We start from the raw sequence: 25,333 nt of genomic DNA on the forward strand, positions 1-25,333 counted from the left end.
CAGCTAAATCTGAATACGATGCATGCTATCTGTTGAAAGAACATGGATAAGAAGTGCAATTCGGCCAGCATGTCCATTAGAAGGTGTGATAATTCCTCACACTGAAGAGAGCACTTTTTATTATTATTATTATTATTATTATTATTCAGGCCTCCAAGGAGTCAAAAGACTCATCGAGGGAGGTCCTTCCTAAGACATAAAGTCTGTCAAGACTCATCGAGGGGAGGTCCCCCCCTGAGAAACACAAAGTCTATCATACCACTCTTTAAACTCACTGACCGTTCTCGCTCCCACCACTCCATCAGGCAATGCATTCCACTTAATCAGATTATCTCAGGCTCATAGCTGTGAGTCAGTTACCTATAACAAGAAATGCAGTTCCTTGATCTATGCTGGGTAACTGAATTTTAGTTATATTGGATAAACTAAGAATATAGAAATTATTTTTATTTTCTCTTTTTATTGTACAATTCAATTTTAATGCCTGTACAAAATAAACATCCTTGCCTAATTTCTTCACTTAAATATTGCGTTACCTTCTGGAACCAATTTAATTTTTAATTTTTTTGCTAATTTTTTCAAATCGCTTACTCCACAAAACATTTTCTTTGTTCTCGAAGAAATTAATTCACGATAATTATTTGAAATATTATTTAAAAAAACCAGCTGCCGACGTTCGAGATTATGTTATATTTTTGTTCAAAATCATGATTCAAAGAATACTTCACAGATTTCCTGAAGGACCTGCTTGAGTGACTTTGCTTTATAGAGAATAATGAAATTCTTTAAATATATCACTACATTTTTTTTCTTTATATTATAATCTACTGTTCTTTGTACTTTCACCTTCTTGGTTTCCCTTTATAATTGGTCATTAGAAAATAAAATTAACAGTTATGATTTAAATTGATATGTATATATTTTCTGCTGGTTCATATATTATGCTCCAATTTTATAATAAGCAATACTTTTGCTTATATATATATATATATATATATATATATATATATATATTTATTTATTTATTTATTTATTTAAATTACAAAGTTTTGTATTAAAAATTTCCACTACAAAAGTTCGACAGAATCAGCAATATTATTGTCATATTTCTTTTTCTCGTGTGGGAGGAAAACAGTAAAATGCCACTCTTATAATTGTATCAGATGTTATAATGGCAAAAATAGTACGAAAAAAATCATTTGTAGTTTCTTTTCAAAACACAAAGAGAGAACATTGTAAATAAGTGCATTAGAAATATCAATATCCGACTTTGTTGCTCCAGGAACGGGGAATGAATGTAGGAAGACAAGTAGTGTGATAGGAGAGAATGAAAAATATGAATGAGAAAATAATAGTTGATAGTGTGGAAGGTGTGAGTGACTGTGAAAGTTTAGGAGATGGTTTTGTTTGGGAGAGTGAATTTAGATTAAGAGTGACTGACCTGCAGAGGGAGATAGATGAGTGGAAAGAGGAGGTGGAATGTCTTGTGAATGAGAGCAGAAGTATGAAAGATAAGATTAAGAGAATGGAAGAGATAAATGTAAGGCGAATCAGAGTAGGAGAGAGAGAGAGAGAGAGAGAGAGAGAGAGAGAGAGAGAGAGAACTTAGGGAGTATGAGTGAGAGGTATGGGGGTGCTAGAAGAGGAGAGAATGGAAACAGTAGAAGAGATGGAATGAGAGAGAGATATGGAAGTGCTAGAAGAGGAGAGAATGGAAATGGTAGGAGAGATGGAATGAGAGAGAGGTATGGGAATGCTAGAAGAGAGAATAGCAGTAGAAGAGAGGGAATGAGAGAGAGACATATGGGAATGAAAGAGGAGGAGAGAGGGAATGGTAAGAGGTACAATGTATGGCGACTCAATTATCCGTGGTGTTCAAGATAGGATATGTGAGGAGTGTTTGCCAGGAGGCACAATAGAAAGGGTGGCTATGGCAATTAAGAGAGGTGAAAGGGTGGATGAGATGATTGTGATGGTACGAACGAATGACTTGAGTGGTAATGTAAGTCGGGCAGCGAGAGATATGAGATTTTTCTTGAGACTCTACGGAAGAAGACAGAGAGAGGAAAAATAGTGTGTGTGTTGCCTAGGTATGATAATGATGAGCTGAGCAGAAGAGCGGTGATATTGAATGGCATAATAGCGAGAATGTGTGTTAACATTCTCAAAGTTAACATTACCCTCATCAGCCCAATGCTGTATATAGTCCCTCACTAATTTCTCCAAGACCTTAACAACTGCTGATGACACACAATCTATCTATCCCAATGGTTTTAACAGGCCTTTAAGGCCCACAACCTTCCAAGCATGCTTGGATTTCGTAACCGAAATACGAGGATAGAATGGTCACTCCTATGCCTCAAGGTATTCTTGGCTGTATCCCTGTGTGTACAAGGGGCCGGTTTGCCTGCTTGCGGGATGAAAAACACCAGATAAACTGGCGGAAAAAACCCTACTGCCCGCGCCCAAGACCGGCTAACTTGGCTATGGCTGAGGAAGATCCTTCAGCTCCTCACGTCTCCGACGGAATCGAACCTAGGACACTCCTTCCCCAGGCATATGGTTGCGAAGCGCAAAGCCACTAGGCTAACCGCGCGGACGATGACACACAAACAGGCCTATAATTAGACACTTCCAGTCTGTTACTGCCCTTATGCAATGGCACTATCTTACCTTCCTTTCATTTCCTGGGTGCCTTTCCTCAATGCCTTTTATTGGAAAGTCAGGTCAACGGAGTTGTCAGTTCTTTAGCACATTCTCTCAAAACCAGTAGTGAAATACCATCTAGTCCAAAAGCTTTACTGGTATCCAGAGTACTCAGTATTTGGAACACACTCTTCTCTTGCACCTCTAAACAATGAACCTGCCCTATCCCTCTAGTATGAAAACTCCCTCCAGGATTAAATACTCCAATAAAGTGCTCATTGAACAACTCCACTATGTCCTCTGCATCAGTCACTCTATTTCCATTTTTATCCTGCAATGTCATTCTTCGACAATCGTTTCTCCGCCTACTAGCCACATAGCTAAAAAATTCCTTAGGATTTTCTTTGGATCTTAGTACCAATCTCTTCTCATATTCCAGTTTTGCCTTTCTCACCATTCTGGTCACTCTCCTGGCCTGCCTCTTATATTGTTTGTGTATCTGTCCTCCACCCCTCTCCTTATATCTCTTCCATAATCTCTTTTTCAACTGCAGTTCCTGTTTGATATCCTGTTTGACATCCACTTTACACCAAATTGTGTCCGCTTCTTCAATACAGCTTACTATTGCTGCTAACAAATATTCTTTCACAATTTCCCAAGCACTCCCTCAGTAACTCTATAAATTTTCTTTTGTCTTGTGCATTTTCTACTCCTTCCTTCTATCTGGATCCAAATATGAGGGTTGTTTGAAAAGATTGGTAAAAAAATTAAGTTAAACACCTTATTTTGGAAAAATCACCTTTATTTCTCAACATAGTCTCCATCGAGGTCTACACATTTGGTCCAGTGAGTTACTGATTTTTTCATCCCATCTAAAAAGAAGGATTTGTTAAATTGTGCAAAATAGTCATTGACATCCTCATTCGAAGAAAATTTTTTCCCAAAATCCCAGGGGTCATGAAAAAGATGATACATGCTGACACTTGTATGAATGAACAAATCATGTTGCTGTCTATTGGAAATTTACAAACTTTTCAAACAGTCCTCGTAATTGAAATCAGCAGTAATTATGGCCTTCTTTATAATAAACCATATGGCTTACCTGTTCACATACGATTCCCACTTTAGATGATTCATGTCTGTAGCAGCACCAACTATTTATCTTTTATTGTTAAACATCTTATATCAAACATTTCTCAAGCCTATTCTTGTATTATTCATTTTATGGTCATTATTACTACTCTTACAGCTTTCCAATTGTGTCTGTCATTCCTGAATGCATTTCTACTCATCACAATTTGCTAGTTTCTGCAGTAGCAATTTTGGGTGTAGAAAATGGAGATGCTTATAGGTATTTTATCAGTTAGTTTCACATGACATGATAACCCGTATGAATAATCTTTTAGAAAGGTCTCACGTATCCAATATATGTTTAAATATGATATCTGAACTTTTTCTGAGATTTATGATGTTCTCTATTAGTTCGTTTGACTCTTCATTGCTAGACATAATCCTTGCTCCTTTGCTCTCCATATTATTATGCAACTTTCCAGAATGGATTTTCATATGTTCCTGCTCTTCTTCCTCATCAGAGAATTACAAATTTCCTTCCCTATTTACCTGGTAAAATCTGCTCACCTTGACAGTCCTTGTTATGTCATCTGTGGCCTGCTTATTCACTAAGCTCTTGAAAGCACAATCTCTCATTCTACCTTTATCAATTAGGTTATGTTAATATGTCAGCAGAAACAGATAAGATAACTAAAGTTTATGTAGTTGTGTTATGTTTTGCTCACAATATTGGTATTTTTCCATTTGCATAGCACATGGTACCCTATCGGACACATTGCTGCATTAAATTACATTATGTATCATAAAAAAATTGGTAGATTCTTGAAACTTTCATTTATTGAGTATTTTATGTGTATTTATTTATTTTTTGTTTTAGCCTGGTGATATTATTGAAACTTCTGATTGTCAAATTTGTGAATGTCGCCTTCAAGGACACTCTGCTTGCCATCCTATTGTGTGCCCTTCATGTATGGAGGTAAGATATTTCTCTGTCAGTTTTATCAGTCTTATAGTTCTAGATAAGAAATTGAAACCATGAGTTAAAGAAAAAAATACCATAATAATATTACAGTTATCCATACAATTCCACAGAGTCTGAATCTCACTGAAGGTAGTCTTTCTTCTTCTTCTTGAGTTTATCCCACTCAAGTAGGGCCGCTGCTTCCAATGAGTCTCCTCCACAACTGACGATCTTGGACTGCAACCATGTGCAAGCTCTTAATCCTCAAGTCCTCCTCCACCAGCTCCCTCCATCTCTTCTTTGGCCGCCTGTGCTTCCTCCTTCCCTGCACATCCATCTACATGACCTTTCTTCCCACATACTCGTTCTCCCTTCTCTCATCATATGACAAAACCGTCTCAACCTTACCTTCTGTATCTTCACTCCTAAGTTTGTAACTTTCACCGTTTCCATTCCCCTTATATAGTCATTTCTCAGATGATCCTTTCTGGTCACACCACACATCCACCTTACCATTCTCATCTCCACCACCTCCATCCTGCTGATGTTATTTTTCCTCAAGACCACAGTTTCCATAGCATGCATCATAGCTGGTCTCACCACTGTCCTGTAAATTTTTCCTTTCAGATTGACTGGCACTCTCTTATTGTATAGCATCCCAGCCATCTCTCTCTCTCTCTCTCTCTCTCTCTCTCTCCAGTTCCTCCATCCAGCTTGTATCCTACATCCCACTTCCTTCTCGGCCTCTCTATCCTCTGTCACTGTTGAACCTAAGTATCTAACATCACTAACCTTCCTGATGACATTTCCTTCCAGCTCCAGATCTGCCTATTGTCTGCCATCCACTTTGCAACACATGTACTCTGTTTTACTTTTGCTCAGCCTCATATCTCTCTCTTCCAGTAGTTTCCTCAATCCTTCCAGTTTATCTGCCACATCTTCTCTTGATTCTGCACACAGCACGATGTCATCCGCATACAATATTGTCCATGGTGCATCTTCTCTCATCTCTTCCGTCACCACCTCAATCACAATATTAAACAGGAATGGACTTAATGCTGACCCTTGATGCAAACCAACTGTCACTTGGAAACTTTCTGTATCTCCCAGGCAGGTCTGAATTCTTGTTTTCACATTTCTGTACATCTCCTGCATTAACCTGACATATTTTTCCAGTATCTTCATCTCCTTCAGACATCTCCAGACTTCTTGCATTGATACTCTGAAGATAGTCTTGGATGTTCCATCTTCTTCTTCTTCGTGTTGCTTCCTCAGTGAGAGGGTGCAGCACTGTGTCCTTCCAATTCTCTCTGTTGGTGGCTTTCCTTTTTTGTTTTTGCATAGCCATCTGATCCTATCCATAATCTTATATCTTCAAGCCATGTTCTTCGTTTTTTGCCTGTTGATCCTTTTCCCATAATTTTTCCTTCTAAAACTGTTAGTATCCTCTGTCCTCCTGAATCTCTCAGTATATGTCTCGCCAACCTCATCTTTCTCTGGATCATTTCCTGTAATAAAGATCTCTGTGTTCTCATTCTCTGTAGGACACCTGTATTTTTCACATGTTCTGTCAATGAGATTTTCAGAGCTCTCCTATAGCACCACATTTCAAAGGCCATTATCTGTTGTCTTGCTCTCTTCTTGAATATCTAGGTCTCACTTCCATATGTGAAAACTGGCCACAGTAATGTTCTTATCATTCTTTTCTTTGTCTCAATATCCACAGAACTTCTGAACAGATCTTTATTTTTCCAGAAGGCATCTTTAGCTATGGCTGTTCTTATTTTTATTTCTTTATCTTGTTTTCCATCTGCAGTAAAGTAGGTGCCTAAATATTTGTATTCTGTTATATGTTCAATTTTCATATTGTTTATGAATATATCTAGCTCGGATCTGTTTTCTTTTGAGATTTTCATAAATTTGGTCTTCTTTGCATTTATATCTAATCCAAATTCTTCATAACCATCATCATAACACTAATTACAGGTATAGACCATGCAAGGAGATTATGAGACCAAACAAACGGGTCTGTTGCGGTCTCATTATTCATCCAATATCCTTTTTTGAGGTCTACCCTGCCTTCTCTTTCCAGTTGGCTTATATTTTAGTATTTGTTTAGGATGTTGGGTGTTGGCCATTCGGTTTACATGTTCAATCCATTTTTGTTTATAATTGTTTAGTTTTTCTTCTATTGATTTTGTTTTTAGTTCTTTCAAAATGTCTTCATTCCTTTTTTGATCTAATAATGTGTATTTTGCAGTTCTTCTCATAAATCTCATTTCACTTGTTTTTATTCTTCATTTATCTTGTTTGTTTATTGCCCAAATTTGATTGCTAAATGTGGGCACTGCTAAAGTATTGTATATTTTCAAGCATGTTTTTTTTTTTTTGTACTATATTTGGGTTGAGTGCTCTGTGTATCAGGCCTATAATCTGTAAAAATGTTGAAGTTTTTAACTTTATGTCTTTTTCTCCTTCACATGATATTTCACATCCAAGATAACTGAAAGTATTTATCTGTTCTATTATTTTATTATTGATAACTATATTGCTTCTAACTGGAGTTTGTCCACAAAATGCCATTGTTTTAGTTTTATCTATGGAAATTTTCATTCCACTGTTCTACTATAATGTTTAAATTATATATTGCTCTTTGTAAATCTTCCTTATCTGATATTATTATTATTATTATTATTATCTGAGACCTCCAGGGAGTCAAGGACTCATCGAGAGAGGCTGTAAATTACTCAACCCAGCTATCATACCTTCCCTTAAATTCATTTACACTAGATGCACTCACTAGGGATAAATAGGAATAAGGATAAATTATTCCACTCACTCACTGCTCTCTGAGAGAAAAACCTAGCTCTTACCCCTTTCTTGACTGAGAACAATCTTAACGTCCATGGATGCCCCCGTGTTCTCTCCGCGCTTTCCATATAACGAAAAATTTCATTTCATCATTTGAAATGCTATAACACCCATTCAAAAGTTTATAGACCTCTATCATATCACTCCTCTTTCTCCTGTTAACCAGAGTCTGCAAACCACATACTTGCAATCTGTCCTCATAATCTAAATCCCATAATCCGGATATAATCTTTGTAACTCTTCTTTGTACCCTTTTCACAGCTCCTTTATCCCCTTGGAACCTGGGAGACCAAATCTGAGCACAGTAATCCAAGTGTGGTCTTATCAAAGCTTTATAAAGAGGCAGAATTATTTCCTTATCCTTACATGTCAAGGATAAGGAAGGAATTACTTCCTTATCCTCTGAGTTGTATTTGCAACTTTTGCTATGTGACCTTTGAATTTTAAATTCTTATCCACCAATACACCAAGATCCCTTGCCTCTTCAGTTTCTTGTAGCATAATCCCGCTAATATAATATACCACTGGATCTCTAATCACACCAAAGTGCATAACTTTACACTTACTAACATTAAACCGACAGCCATTTTCGTTTGCCCAGATTTCCAGTCTATTCAAATCACTTTGTAATTGCTGAATATCAATAGAATCCGTGATTGCTCTGCCTATTTTCGCATCATCAGCAAACAATTGCAAATCTGATGATAGACCCTGCTTGAAGTCATTAATATATAGCTACAGCGATCACAGTATCAAAAAAAAATCAACTCCTCCCCCATTCCCTGTCCTTCTCGTCAACAAGATTTTAAAAATGCCATCACCATACCCTACCTCCGTGGCACATCCGAAAAAATAGCCAAGATACTAAAACAGTACAACCTACACACAGCATATAAGCCCCACCGCAAACTTGCTACCCTTATCCGTTCTACGAAAGATCAGCTCCCTCCTCTCTCTCTGCCTGGAGTTTACAAAGTACCCTGTTCCTGTAAGCTGGTGTACTTTGGACAGACAGGCAGATCAGCATCCATCCATCTAGAGGAACACAAGTCTTACATCTTCAAACACAACTATGGCCATTCAGGCTTGGCTGACCATGTTTTGGACACCACCCACAGGGTATCATGGAAGAAAACCACCATGCTGCACCACAGCAAATTCAAGAAAGAGAGACTTTTCTTAGAAGCGGCAGCAGCTCTCAAAAACCAACCAAATCTCAATAAATACGGTTGCATTAAGCTTCCAAAGATTTGGGAAACACTCATCACCAGAGTTCCCACCTTACATTCCAGGCCACCTACTATTGCCCTTAGAGGGCGCTCTACCTAGATAGGACTTTAGTGTCACCCACGTGGTTGGACTTAGTATTGTTTGTTATTTGTGTATATGTTACATTAATTGTTTTTGTAATCCCCGTAGATGTCCTAGTGACTAGGATGAAATATAGGAAGTATTACATTCTATTTTAATTCTTTTTGAGTGTTGTAAAAAATCCATTACGCCTCCAACATGATTCCTCACAGCACTTAAGCCTCTACACATGTATCATTAATATATAGATTGAACAATAATGGCCCAAGGACTGAACCCTGAGGTACACCACTGGTTACCTTAAATCTGGCAGATTCACACCCACTGTATACCACTTTTTGATATCTGTCTGTTAACCATCCCCTGATCCAAGTCAATAGATTATGTTCCAATCCCATATTTTCCAGTTTACGCAACAGTCTATCATGTGGTAGCCTATCAAATGCCTTAGAAAAATCCAACATTATCATAGTGTATCCATTTCCTTTATCCAACGCGGCCGTAACATTGTTATAAAATATGAGCAAATTGCTAAAACATGGCCTTCCTTTAGTAAGGTCATGTTTATCTGATCATCTGTAAATACTAGCATATTTATTTTGTTATTCTGGGAAATTTCTATACCTTGATTGTTTAAGGTGTTCCAGTGTATTAATATTTCATTAATGTAAATATTGAAAAGTGTTGAAGAAAGAGGGCATGCCTGTCTTACTCCTTGGTTTATAGATTGTTTTTCAAACAACTTTTCATTTATTTTTATTTCATTATCTTTATATACATTCAATACTGCATGTAGTAAAATATTAGATATATTTATTCTTTATAATATATCAAATAGTATATTATTATTATTATTATTATTATTATTATTATTATTATTATTATTATTATCAGGCCTCCATTGAGTCAAAAGACTCATCGTGAGAGGTCCTTTCTAAGAAACACAAGTCTATCAAGACTCATCATGGTAGGTCCCTCCTAGGGAACACAGAGTCTATTATTACACTCATTGACCATTCTCGCTCTCACCATTCTATCAGGCAATGCATCCCAATGTTCAGCCACCCTCCATGCAAAGAAACCACTCCTCACCCTCTTGCTCACAGTTTCCTTTCTTAACTTCAAGGGATAGCCCCTTGTTGCTCCTTCACTCCATCACTCCTTCCCACTGTTCAAACCAAGCAAAAGAACTCCCGAGTGACAACCCTGTACCCACCTCTCAACAGTTTAAAACTCTCAATCATATCACCTCTTCTTCTTCTATCCACCAAACTCTGTACTCCACATTCTCTCAGCTGATCCATAACTAGCATTGTACAGTCCTGTACAATGTTAGTACAATCTTTGTACCCTTTCCACAGTTAATTTATCCCCTTCAAATCCTGGAGACCAGATCTGAGAACAGTAGTCTAAGTGTGGTCTAATCAGAGTCATACAACGGAATGATAACTCTTTTATCACTGCAGGTCAGTGTCCTTCTGATTGTTGCAGCAATCCTCTGTGTTACGTGTGTTCACCACCTTTGCAATATGTCCCCTAAATTTCAGGTTTCTATCAATCATCAACTCCAGATCTCTTGTCTCTCCTACTTCCTCCAGTTTAACTCCTCCCACAGAGTATGCAGCATCCCATCGATGTGTCACAAACCTCAAGACCTTACATTTTGCTGCATTAAACCGAGACTCCCATTCATTTGCCCATCTATCTAGCTTATTCAAATCCTTTTGCAGGGCTCCACATCTACACTATTACTAATAACCCTTCCCAGCTTCACATCATCCGCGAACAACCGAATATCCCCTTGCAATCCACGGACAATGTCATTGATATAAAGGGTTAAACAATATAGGTCCCAGTACTGAGCCCTGTGGGACCCCACTTGTAACCTTGTGCCTCTTTGATATTGCTCCACCATACACAACTCTTTGATACCTATTGGACAGCCAATGCTGAATCTAGTTGACCAATCTGACATCCAGACCCATGTGCTGCAAATTGAATATCAGCTTATCATGTGACACCCTGTCAAATGCTTTTGCTAAGTCTAGGAAAATGGCAGTATATGCCTTTCCCCTCATCTAATGCTCTTGTAAATTTATCATAAAAGACTAGCATATTGCTAAAACAAGAGCACTTCTTCACAAATCCATGTTGACTCTCACAGATAACATTACCCTCATCTGCCCAATGCTGTATATGGTCCCTCACTAATTTCTCCAAGATCTTACTAACTACTGATGACATGCAAACTGGCCTATAATTATACACTTCCAGTCTGCTACTGCCCTTATGCAATGGCACTATCTTACCTTCCTTCCATTCCATGGGCACCTTTCCTGCAGCCAGATATTCATTGAAAATCCAGGTCAAAGGCAATGTCAGTTCCTTAGCACATTCTCTCAAAACTTGTGGTGAAATACCATCCAGTCCCACATCTTTACTAACATCCAGAGTACTCAGTATGCGGAACACACTCTCCTCCTGCACCTCTAAAACTCAAACCTGTCCTATCCCTCTAGTCTTTTTACTTTGTCAAATGGTTTTTTGTAATCTATAAACAAAAGATAAGTTTCCAAATTAAATTCTCTGCTTTTTTCTATAATTAGTTTTAAACAGAAAGCTGCATCCACTGTAGAGTGTCTTTTTCTAAATCCATTTTGACATTCTAATAATATTTTTTCACTATATATTTTTAGTTTTTCATTAAGTATTATGCTATATATTTTGAAGCATGTATTCAATAAACTAATACCTCTGTAGTTAGCAGGTTTTGTTTTATCCCCTTTTTCAAGTATAGATATTACTATGCTTGTATTCCATTCTATTGGTATTTGTACATTTGTATATATTTTATTTAAAAATTTTAGTAATCTTTGACGAAATTTTTTTCCAGCAAATTTATACATTTTGGAGTTTGTCCCATCTTCTCTTGCTGATTTGCCATTTTTTATTTTATTTAGGTTGTCCTTTAATTCTTTCATTGTTATCATATCATTTAAGGTATTTTGTAAGTTTCTGGTGTAATTATTTTTGATGCCAGTATTATCTGTCCAAAGATCTGTAAAGTAATTCAAGAATTCTTTTAAATTTATTTCACAATTTATATTTGCAGTTTCTATTATATCTGCATACATGTGTTTTAGTATTTTGTATGCACTGGGTCTTATCTTGTACATGTCATTTTCTAGATATGATACAAATTTTTCCCAGCTTTTTCTGTTCTCTTTCTGGTTTCTCTTTTGGCTATTTGCTTGTCTATTTTTATATCCAATTTCATCTTCTTTTTTCTTTTTTTTTTGCTTCTTAACCATCTTTTAAAAGCCCGCTTTTTATTTTCAATTATTGTTTTTATTTCATTGTCCCATATATGTAATTTTTTATTTTTATGATTTTTTTGTGTGTTCCTAGACTTTCATATGCTGTTGATGAGATAATTTATTTTATATTATTCCATTCTTTCTCAATGTCTTATTTTCTTATATTTTTACTAAGTAGTTATTAATCCTCTGTTGCTATAAATTTCTTATACTTGAATCATTTAGTAGTCTTACTTTGTAATTAGATTTTGTTTCTCTAGTTTATTTATTTTTTTATATTTTTTGTAGCCAGTTTGGTGAATATCTTAATTTTGCCTGTACTAAATAGTGATCTGTGTCAATTTCTAGCCCTCTTCTAACTTTAATGTCTAGGAAGAGGTTTGCTGATGTTTCATTTGCTATAAAATAGTCTATTATTGATTTTTGTCCTCTTGCACACCACGTATATTTATGCCTATTTTTATGCATAAATATACATGGTGTGCAAGAGGACACCACGTATATTTATGCATATTATTTTTAAATTATTATATATTGTATAATCAATTAGTTGCTTGCCATTTTTGCCTACTGTTGTTCTCCAAATTTTTCTATTTTGTTATTAATTTTTTTCATTTCTATTCGGACATTAAGATCTCTGGCTATAATTATATGGTCTGTTTCGTTTAATTTTTCATATATTCCTTGTAACTCTTTGTAAAGGTAATCATTTTCTTCTTCTTTTCCTTCTTCAGGGAAAACAAATGTTAAATTTTCTTTATTTAATTTTAATCGCACTTCTAGTATTCTTTCATTTTAGTATGTATAATGAGTTATTTTTGCTTTAATTGATTTATGGATCCAAATCATTACACCAGCTTTTGCATGTATTTGTTTGTCCACTCCAGTAGATATGATATTGTAGTTAGCTGTTTCTTTTGTTCCTTTAAGTTTCTTTTTTGTTTCTGTAAGAATTGCAATTTCTATATTTTCGTCATTTAAAATTTTATCTAATTCTTCTTCTTTATGTGCTATGCTTCTAATGTTCATGTAGCACATTTCACAATGTTTTTCTTTTTCCAAAAGTTTCTTAACCTTTTTGAGTTTGCGGTCCAAATTCTTTACCTTCTTCAATTAGTAGTTGCAGTAATTTGATGTTACATAATGTTCATCAATTCATTCCATAAACAATGCAGAGTCAAGCAGATGTTATGGCCTTACAGAAGGACTTGAATAAATTGCATGAATGGGAAGGTAAGTGGAACTATGAGTTTAATGCTGCAAAGTATACATTTGGTGGGGAAACTTTAAAGGAGGTAGAGGAGATGAGAGATCTGGGAGTGGTGGTTGACAAGGACCTAAAATTCAAGAGCAACACTGCACAAATTGTAAAGATGTCATGTCGGATAATGGCAAATGATGCAGAGGACCCTAACATGCAGAAATAAAGAGATTATGATGCCATTGTATAAGGCCTTGATCAGACTTCATATAGATTATTGTGCACAAATTTGGTCACTGTGTTTTCATGGTGACAAAGATATGTTAGAAAGGGTCCAGAGAAGATTCACAAAAGTGGTCAGTGGTCTTTGGAATGTGGAATATGACAGATTGTGAGAATTTAAATTGGAAAGCCTCGTGAATAGGAGGAAGAAGGGGATATGATTGAGATCAGCTAGTCAGGGGTTGTTATCAGGTTGACATGGAAGAGATTTTTCATAGAATGAGAGAGGGAGGGTAAAACCAAAGGCCATCTGGAACATGTATAAAGAGAGTGTGAGCGTAAGAATGAGGAGCAGGTTCTTTGCATGGAGAGTGGTTGGTGATTGGAATGCATTGCCTGAGTGTGTTGTAAATGTAGACACATTGAATCAATTTAAAGCACAGTTGGATGAGCATTGTGTGCAATAACAGTGTGCCTTCCATGATGAGTCTGACTCCATGGAAGTTGGATGTTAATAAGAATAATAAACTTCTTCACTCTTTCTATGCACAATGTATTCCACTCAGCACACTCTCATGCAACTAATTCCACTGGCCAACCATTTTCCATGCAAGAAACTTCATATTCATTCCATGGCTTTGTCTTATAGAAGTTCGTTGAATAGATTCTTATACTACCACTCTCTCTATGAAAAATCTCCACTGCATTAGTCCAGCATTTCTCTGTCATATCAGCAGTTCCTGCAAAACCATTCCCTTGTCCTACCTAATGATTCAGACACCTAACACCAACTTAGTGATTCTTCTCTGAACTTTTAAAATACACTGATTTCCATAAATTGAGAAACAAAGATAAAAATCCTGATAACTCTGGGATGTGGAGATCTGAAAGTCAGGTACATTATATAAAAAACAACTCTGAGTAGTTATAATATACAAATTAGGGGTGCTGTCAGCAGTATATGCAAAGGAGCCAAGGTATAAAAGTGGATGTTTTGGAGTGAATTTCCATTTCATATGAAAACAAGACGTTTCATGATAGCAAAATTCTTGAATATGGGCTGCAAGATATCATTTAACTGATGAGTTCAGATGATGAGCCATGATAAGACTAGAGGTCGGTCAAAATCAGGTAGCCAGATGATTGCATGTAAGCTGTTTTATGGTTCACAGACTGTGGACCAATTCCAGTCACAAACAGCATGCCAGAGATACAGTCTGCTGAAATGCAATGGGTGATCAAATCTCTGATAATATGCTTGAAAAAAAAAGTGCTACCCTAAATTTACTACTATCTGAACTCATATTGGCTATAGGAACATAGCTATCTGCTTCCACTGTGTACAGAAGGTTACACAAAGGTGGTCTGTATGCTATGTGACTGGCAGTCTGAGTGCCACTATATCTCCTCACAGGAGAGAACATCTGAAATTGGCCAGGCTCTACATCAACTTTACTCAACACCAGCAGGGGGGTCATTTACAGATGTATTATTTACAGATGAGTTTTGATTTTCTCTGTAAGGTGATACCAACCATGCTCTGATCTGGTGAGAATCAGAAACATTTTATCATTTCTCTGATATCTGTGAAAGGAACACACATGGTGAAGGTAGTGTGATGGTTTGGGGAGGCTTCTATTTAGGGGGATGCACTAACCTGTACATGTTCCCAAGCAGAATCATTAATACTACATCTTACAAAGACAAGGTCCTGGACTCCTATGTTCATCCATGTATCCTAAAAGGGGCAAATATCTTCAAGAAGAGATTATTGTATCTGTAGATTAGCCAGCCAGATCGCCTGGTCTTAATTCTATTGAGCATGAATAGAATGCTCTAGATAAATATGTTGCTGCACTCACCCCCTACCCTCCCCAAAAGTTTAAGGGCCTTAGGAGAACTTTTGTTATTATTATTATTATTACATGACACCTCCAGGGAGTCCAAAGACTCATCGAGGGAGGGCATCTACTCTACAGCTCTCTTGTCTCCACCAACTACAACAACACCAATGCCATCTACTGCCCACCACTAGCATTTCCACAGACAGTCACAAATATCCATGCCCATGGTGGGATTCGAACCCGCAGCCTTTTGGCTGTAGAGCAGATATGTAACCACTCAGCCAACCAGGTCGGGACTTCACAGGAGTAATGGTTGTTATTACCAACTTGGCTCCTGGATACTATTGTCAACAGTATGAAACTTTGTTGCGAGCACTGTATTAGTGTGAGGAATGATCACATTCCTTGTTGAGGCACTTTGACAATCTCATTTTGACCTCTTGGTTTTGAATATAGTTTGAACATAGAATATTAATCCATTTGATACTGTATTAAACTGTTCATTTACAATTTTTGTGAGTATTTCTTTCACATATTATACTGCTTTTCACCAAATTGCATAAAAATTCATCATAAAATTTTTTGAGGTATCATGATTTTTCTTTTTGTTCCTTAATTTATAGAAACCAATTTATCTTCATTTCCTCAAAATATTCATGACCAAATTTGCTACAGCAATTTGTGTAAGTCTGATATCATGGAACTCGATATCACGGATCTCCATTTCTTCAGTATTGCAGTCTGTGGTGTTCTCCAAACATATTTAGCATTCTCTAAAGTACAGGTACATATCTATTATCACTCCAAGTTCTGCTTATCTCTTCCATCTTCTTCATTTTATTTGCAGCAATTTCAGAATTTTATACTTTGAAACTCTAAACTCATAGCGTCACTCATATGCTTCATGTGCTTAGAGAGCCAGTACATATATATACACCACTTGAAAAGAATTCAATGAACACCATAGTGTGAGGAACAAACAGTCATGGTGCGATCTTAATAATATGTAGGACGTTTTTTTGCTATGACTGCAGCAATCCTGTAGGGATACTTCAGCAAGCACATGATAGTGATCAACGAGAAATTTTGACTATTTTTCCTGTAGGTATGTCATGAGGTCCTGGACTGTAGTGGGATGGGAATCTGTTAACTTCACCTGATGCTCCATTTCATCGACAGATGGTCAACAGGGTTGAGATCAGGACTCTGTGTTTACCACTCAAGTATGGTTACATTCATGTCTACAAACCATGCAGTTACAGCAGCAACCTTATGACACTGTGCATTGCTTTACCAAAAAAGGTGATGTTTCAGTTACATAGAAACACTACAAAGTAGGAAGCATTTTGCATTGTCCAGAATGTTTGGATACCTCTCAGAGTTCAGTGTTTGTCGTACCACAAACAGACGTTCAAAGCCAAACCAGGAAAAACAGGACCATACCATCACACCACCACCTCCAAATTTCATAGTTGGGGTTATGCACTCTGGTAAGAAACATTCACTGGACATCTGCCACACCCACACCTATTCTGCTCGGTAGACGTTGTAACCTGATCCATTGCTTCATAACACAGCTTTCCAAGCTTCCACTGTAGTAGATGCTCTTTGCACAACTGTAGACTACACTTGGGTATATTGTATATTGTGGTCCTACCATGGAAACCCATGTTTTTGTGCAGATGCATGCCTAGAACTCTGCATTCAACATGTTGGCCGATGAATGATGTTTTTTACACATCATCCTATGTATCCCCCTTATGGTCATGTTCGGTGAGTGCAGTGGGTCATCTACTGCAGGTAGTACTTGCAATTGTCTCCCTGCACTTCCATCTCAGTATGGTATCACTGATTGTTGATTTGGAATGGTCCAATTTGTCAACAGTTTGCTGAAAAGATAGGCCTCTATCATGGCATCCTATCACAATGCGTCTTTCAAACTCTGTCAGTTCCATTCTCGCAGCCATTTCACCCAGACCACAGTTGTACTGACTTGGGAGCAACATATTCCTCCAATTTATACCAGTTACAAACACATGACTCGTCACATAGCACAATGCACCTTGCCCATGGGGGGGGGTGTCCTTTAACTCTTTCCAAGCAGTGTGTGTACACACACATGAAAGTTACAATAAATAAAAAAAAGAGTTTTTCACTTGGTTACAAAAGTAAATTATACTTGCTAAGAATAAACTTCTTGTTTAATTCTTTATCCCAGTTTAAGCATAGCCTGAAAATTGGCCATTGTTCAACCCATTCCAATCACTGCCATCAAACTATTGCCCTGTCTCACTCACCTCAGTCCTATCTAATGTAATGGAGAGAACCATCAATTCCTAATGCCTGCACTACCTTGAAAGCATCCATCTAATAAACAACTAACACTATGGATTCAGTCGCTGCCGATCAAGAGATCTGCTCACATATATCGTTCATCTCTGGACAAATGCCATGGAGAACTTTAGTGAAACTCAAGTGGTTGCACTTGTTATCACCAAAGCTTTTGATGGGTTTTGGTATACAATGGCTTACTGAACAAACTCTCATCATTTTGTCTGTCCTAGGACTTCTGCAACTGGATTGCTAGTTTTCTGTCTGAATGCACACTATGTGTGATGATGGATGGGTCCTTATCTTCTCACCATTCAACTAATGTCTGTGTTCTACAAGGTTATGTTCTCTCACCAACCCTTTTGCTTCTGTATATCAATGATCTACTTCAATTGACCTCCAACCCAGTATACACAGTTTTGCAGATGACAGCATTGCACTCCTTTTCATTTGATAAACCTTACTCTACAGAACTCACCTCAAACTGCAGAACATCAACCACCACTGCCCTCAGTTCTGATCTCCAAGCAATCCTCCAATGGCGGTTCAGATAACCTAGTAAATGCTAGTAAAACTCAGTTCTGTCTTATTTCTCACAAAAAAGAACCATTCTCTTCCAGTATTATTTTTGTCAACACTCAAATTTCCACACAAGATGAGATTTCTTTTTTTGGAATCACCCTGACCTCTACTGGCATAAATACATCACAACCATTGCATCCTCAGCTTCTAAAAAATTAGGGTTTCTCTTTTGCTCAATACGTTACTTCACTTCTGATCAGCTGTTAACCTTATACAATTCAAAATCTGCTTAGGTGTATGTGTGTATGTGTGTGTGTGTGGGCACATGTGCATGCACAGGATATCCTGTATTCCAATACTGTTAAGGTATGATTACTAGTTTTCTCTAAACAGTTTTCTTCTGCAACTGGTCTTTCTTTTCATGTCATTGATCTTACTTGTATCTCCTAACATAATTGCCATCAGCATTTCTGTTTCTAGGACTTTTCCCTCCATTATTGTTCAAATATGTTTTTCTGATCTTTCATTTCCCATCTGATTTGAATTACCATATAACCTTAGATTAGCATCATCTATCATTATTATCTTAGCATTTCTCAGTCCAAAAACAGCAGCAGTAAAAGCAACGTATCTCAACTGCCATGTCAGGCTTTACATCCTAAATTCTTGAAGTATCGTAAATATAATCACTCTCAGAATTGCCTGTCTTGATTCTGCTATCTCTACTTAAGCATAGAAGGTAAAGTAAAGGGCACAAATGTATAGTATGCAAGAGCAAAACATCCTACTTCAGAGTATAGCAAGATAGAAGAATGAAAGAGAGACAATTCAAGAAATCAAAAAACAGGAGAACATGCTTTAATAGGAGGTGAAAGGGAAGTGCATGACAACAGCAGCATCTTTTTGGGAAACTCTCTTATGCTAAGAAGGTAATAGTAATAAAAGAATCTAATGAGATGCATTAGTGTTCAGCATTCTCACAATTATATCATCCCTGAATGGGGTAGTTTTTACTTACTATTTCAACAGCACAAATCTGAGGAAAAAGCTGAATATTGTTTCATTTCTGAATGAAACCACATTCAGTTTTTCATATCTCACATCTTTCACACATCTCAGAGACATTAAGGAATTGTCTCCAGATCCACTACCAGATGGATGCTCTGTAATCCCAGAGCAAATAAAACTATAAACACATATCTGATATGTTGGACTCAGTTGAATTTAACATCTTGCATATTTTTCCTGAGAGGGAAGAGACAGACACTGGCCATCCACAATTTATTCCCACACTGAAAAAAATCCCAGACTGATAATGACAAGACCTCACAGCACCAGAACTCAGATGAATGTACCAAAATAAATACAGAAAGCATACTTACAATGGAATTGTTGTTGATTCAACCAGAACAATGATAATATCAATATTTCACTCAGGAAGTATAAGCCAGTGCATGTTTCCTACAGCAGACATAACTTAAGCTTTAAGCCTTATTAAATATTGCCATCATCTGTAAGGACAAGATAAGAGATGGAACTATCCATGGAGGAATCATAATCCTTGTGGGAAAGATATGACATCTCCATATCCCTTTGCAGTGAGCATAGTTTCATTCACTTAACATAGAAGCAGTTTTTGATAGTCATGTGTTTAATGAAACCTCTTATTGTTATAGAAAGTTTTTTTTCACTTTTCCTCCATGGCTTGCTTGCATCCCATCCTGCAACCTCTCACTTTTGTCATCTACAGAATTGTTGTACATTGTCATCTGTCTACCTTCAATTGCTCAATGCACACAGAGCAGCTTACTCTGATTTCTTGCTTATCTTTATTGATGGTTCAAAATCAGAGATCTCTGTTGGCTGTTCTACTTTCTTTGTTTCCTAACAATCTTCAACCAGATTCCCCTTGATTACAGTAACTATACAGCAGAGTTGCATGCCATTCAGTTCACATTTTTGCATATGAAAGAAAACTCCTACCAAAAGTATATAATTTATACAGTCTCTGAAATTTTACAGACTATCTCTTTTCCAGTGTATAATCTAAATCCATGCTTGGTGTGGTGGTTCAACTCAGATCGATATTGAAGTCGAGGCTATCTGGTGAAATAACGTGCTGTTAGAAAGATCCTGAAAGATCTGTGATTTTTGTTGATTTGTTGATTGTTTTCTTTGATTTGATGATGTATTTTTGCTGTATTATTGTGGTTTTTGGTGTGATTGTTGTACTACAGTTTTATAGCATAATTACGACTTCGTTATCATTAGACCTTAGAGCAGTACCGACAGAAAACATGGCAGCAGTTTTGTCATTCCATGATTTTAATTCAGACTTCAGCCATTTCATTAAGTGTGAGGTGTGCTATATGTATTCTTTCGATTACATAAATGATTTGTAGATGTTTAGAAAAAGGGCATTGTGGAGGCAGCATAAGAGAAGTGGAAATAACCAATTCCATGAGGTGTATAAAGTCCAGGCAAGGAGAGTGACTTGGATGGTGAGAGTAGCTAAAGAGAGGGATGAACAGCAGTTAGCTAATGAAGCCAAAAAGAATCCTAAGGAGTTCTTTCGATATGTAGCCAGCAAAAGAAAGAATGATTATGGAAGGATGACATTGATTGGAGAAAATGGTATAAAGACAGCTGTTGCAAAATGTATGGGGGAGATACTTAATGAGCAGTTCATACAGGTCTTTTAATCTTGTGAATGTCACTTCATGGAGAGATTGAGAGCAGTACATGATGGGGAGGAGAGACTGACTGTAGGTGGGCAAGAGGTGTATGGGGAGTTGAGTAAACTAGATGTTAATAAGGCTGTGGGACTTGATAATATATCACCACGTATTCTGAAAGAATGTGCCAGGGAGTTGACACCTGCCCTGACATATTTTTTTAATTTCAGTCTCACACTCGGTCAAGTTCCTAAGGAGTGGAAGGAGGGCAAGATTGTGCCACTTCATAATGGAGGTGATCGAACTCAAGCATCAAACTATAGGCCTATCTGTGTGTCAGGTGTTGTGGTTAAGTTGTTCGAGAAGCTTGTGAGAACTAGGATCCAGAGTTGGGTTGATAACAATGGTATTATCTTTGATGGACAGCATGTATTTGCTAAAGCGAGGTCATGTTTTAGTAACCTACATACTTATTACAATAAAGTGACTGCTTCCTTGGGCAGAGGAAAAGGATACATAGTAATATACTTGGATTTCGCAAAATCTTTTGATAAAGTACCTCATGATAGGATGACAGTCAAACTGGAGCAAATGGGGTTGGAGATTAGATTGGTGCATTGGATTCGAGACTGGCTATCTGATAGGTATCAACAAGTTGTATATGGGGGTGCGATATCCAGGAAAAGGAAAGTCACTAGTGGAGTGCCTCAGGGGTCTGTTTTAGGGCCATTACTGTTTAACCTGTATATCAATGATATAGGTGAAGATTTGAATGGAGATATTCAGTTGTTTGCAGATGATCCAAAGTTGGACGAACCATGAAGTGTAGTGAAGATGTTGTGGCCTTACAGGAAGACTTGAATAGATTGAGTGACTATGCATGGAAATGGGGATGTGAGTTCAGTGTTGCAAAATGTAAGGTTTTAAAATTTGGAAAACAAAGATGGGATGCAGAATTTATGCTTGGTGAGAATTTATTGCTGGAGGTAGAGGAAATAAGAGATCTGGAGGTGATAGTGGATAAGGATCTAAAATTTAGGAGACACATCGTCAAAATTGTGAAGACAACACAAAGGCTTCTGGGAATGATGCAGAGAACACTGACCTGTAGAAGTAAGGAGATTCTTGTTCCGTTGTATAAGGATTTGATTAGGCAACACATGGACTATTGTGCCCAGATTTGGTCACCGGGTTTTCAGAAGGATGAAGAGATGTTGGAAAGGGTCCAAAGGAGACTGACTAAGGTAGTTTCTGACCTCTGGAATGTTGTGTATGAGGAAAGATTGAGAAGATGTAATTTGCAGAGTCTGGTGGAGAGGAGGTAGAGGGGAGATATGATAGAGACCTACAAGTTGATAAGTGGTTGTTATAGGATCAATGCTGGAGAATTTTTACAGAGAATAGTGGGAGATCAGGGGAGAACACGGTATGATGAGCTGTGTGTGATAAAAGGACCTCCCAGATGAGTCTTTTACTCTATGAGGTCTTGTGATGGTAATAATAATAATAATCTACCCAAGCCTGCTGGAGTAGTCAAGGCCTTACTGCAAGTGGGTCAAATATACTATCTCTGTGTTGATTGATGCTTGCAAAAGAGTCATTTTCAATCTATAATTCAATGTTGATCTTATGCCTCGTCTTCTCATGAAGCTGGTGGAAGTTACTTTGTAGGCATTGCAGGGACAAGTGACAGAGATATTGCCATCCAAGTCAAGAGGAAGACCAATCACAGGAGTGGTGTTCTGTGCTGTTCATTAACTATCACATCATCCCTTTTCTACCTACCAAAATAAACTCTTAAAATTTCATTTCTTCAGTTCCTCCATATAACCAGAATTCCAGCGTCTTGATAGTGATTGGTTGGTAAACTTTGTACCTTCCCTATTGTTTCCACATCACAATGTAAACTAGGTGACATAATATAGTGGCACAACTTGCTTCTTGTTTCTTTTTTTAAATGTACTTATCATAGCGGCAATGCAATGTGTGTTCTTGAAACTCAGTCCATTGTCAATCATCATCGTAGATCTTGAATCTCATCCAGTCACATTTTCTACAATACAGTAAAGAGCCTTATATCTCTGCATTCCAAATTGAAAGACCTTGTACTTATTTATATTAAAACTAAAACCCTACTCACAAATAAGCTAAAACATGTATTCACATTTTCCTGAAAGGAGTGAACATCAGTGATGCCCTTTATAATTCTCTCCAACAGTGCATCATCAGTAAAAACAAATGAAGATCTGCAGGCAGTCCATACGATATGTCATTATGAAATAAGTTAAAGTGCAGGGGGTCAATAACCGAGCACATTACTGTTTTTTTTTTTTTTTTTTTTGAGACTGCACTGTCATCTACTACTTTCTGCTATTGTGCCGAGAGTCATTATCAATCCATTTAACCATACCCATTACTGATCTAACCAATCAAGCACATTCATCACCTATTCATCACCTTGTCATATAGTACAATTAGATTGATAAAATAAGACCTGCACTTAAATGATACTGACCATCATAAAAGTTCCTTTGTCTATCAACCAAATTCTGTGTTTCATTTTTTACTAGCCTCTCCAATATCTTCGCTACAACTGGAGATATGCTGACTGGTCTGTATTTGGAAACTTCTGTTCTAGAACTATTCTTGTACAATTTTGCTTTCTTTCCATTCCATAGAAACATTTCTCACTTCGACCTTTAATTAATAACAAGTTCATAGCTAATTTTTTCATATAATCCTAAAAATATGTGGTGATACTTCTTTCATTCCTACAGCTTTATTTACATCTAATCCAATCAACACTTGATACAGCTCTGATTCTTTCTTCTTTAATTCCCCTATAATTTTCCTCCCTTCTGTACCCTGCATGGCACCATTTACACCAGTATAATATTTACTACAGTATCTTGTGGTGCGACTGTGTTTGGAGAGCTCCAAAAGCTAAGTTGTTTAGTTTTAAAAAAAGTGTTATCAGTTAAAAAATTGTGTGTTGGAATTAGACTGTATTGTGGAATTAATTAGTTAAGTTAAAAGTTTTGTTTTAAATATGTGGTTGCATTAGTCTTTTGCATGGTAAGTTAGGTAGCATAGCACATGACACTGATGTGAATTAGATCAATGGTATCCATTGTTCTAATTCACAAATGTCCCACTCAAAGAATCCTTAGAGCTAATCCAAGCTAAATTTCCTCCCGATATCACAGTCCTATTTCAGTTCACAATGAACTCAGGCTATTTTGTTTGGCAAGGGAAATTCTACAAACAAATAGAGGGGACAGCCAAGGATTCTCCACTCTCCCACCCTTGGCCACCTTTTATATGGAGACTTTTGAAGAGAAAGCCTTAAACTCTGCCCCACAAAAACCAATCATTTGGCTTCGCTATGTTGATAATGTGTTCGCTATTTGGCCACATGGCTCCGATGCACTCCTCTCCTTCCTAACACACTTAAACAACCAACACCGCAGAATCAAATTCACCCTGGAAGAGGAAAAAAACAACTGCCTTCCTTTCTTAGACACACTAGTCACCCGCCAGCCTGATGGAACCTTGGTTTTCTCAGTCTATAGAAAATCCACCCATACAGGCAGATACATTCACCAAAAATCCCACCACCCCTCCTCACAACAATATGGAGTCATTAAGACACTACACAACAGGGCTAAACTTATCTGTTCAAATTACAATGCCCTAACCACAGAACTAAACCACATTCTCAACACTTTCTCAGCCAATGGCTACCCCCCCCAAAAAATCCAAAAAATATTGAAAACAGTAAACCACAACTCCTCCCCCCACAACAAGGATTACTCTAAATCCATCACTATACCCTATATCAAGGGCACCTCGGAAAAAATTACAAAAATCCTAAAAAAACATGACTTAACTTCTTGTTACTGACCATATAAAAAATTGCCATCCCTTATCTGCTCTACTAAAGACCAACCTCCCCCCTCCTGGGGGGGTTGGTCTTACAGCTTACAGCTGCAAGGGACCTTGCAGCTGTAAGCTGTCCTACTTTGGCCAGACAGGCAGGACAGCAAATATCAGAATTTCAGAACACAAGGACTACATCCGGTTTCACCAATACAGCAACTCTGGTCTTGCTGACCATGTGCTGGATACCTGCCATAGAATACGGTAGAAGAAAGTCACAATAATACACCGCAGTAAATACAAATATGAAAAGCTTTTCATGGAATCAGCTTCAGCCCTAAGAAAAAATCCAACCTCAACAAATTTGGCTGCATGCGACTGCCTCAAATTTGTGAAACCTACATCAGAAGACCTTCAGCCCAATCACCCAAGAATACCAACATTGCCCACTAGGGGGCACCATCAGGACTTTAGGAGAAATA

At 37.3% G+C, this 25,333-nt stretch overlaps 1 protein-coding gene across 4 annotated transcripts in view; it reads left to right on the forward strand.

Moving 5' to 3' along the window:
- LOC150094462 (hemocytin-like) overlaps window positions 1–25,333 on the forward strand; it is a 2,636,009-nt gene that overhangs the window by 1,756,112 nt on the left and 854,564 nt on the right. For all 4 annotated transcript variants that reach the window (XM_090412206.1, XM_090412207.1, XM_090412208.1 and 1 more), the window contains one exon: window positions 4,595–4,693. In XM_090412206.1, the coding sequence (XP_090268332.1) occupies window positions 4,595–4,693 (99 nt within the window). The remainder of the gene's footprint in view (window positions 1–4,594; window positions 4,694–25,333) is intronic.

Source organism: Typopeltis vanoorti, chromosome 22 (genome assembly GCF_054136105.1).
Source record: "Typopeltis vanoorti isolate ZY-2024b chromosome 22, IOZ_Tvanoo_1.0, whole genome shotgun sequence".
Taxonomy (NCBI): domain Eukaryota; kingdom Metazoa; phylum Arthropoda; class Arachnida; order Uropygi; family Thelyphonidae; genus Typopeltis; species Typopeltis vanoorti.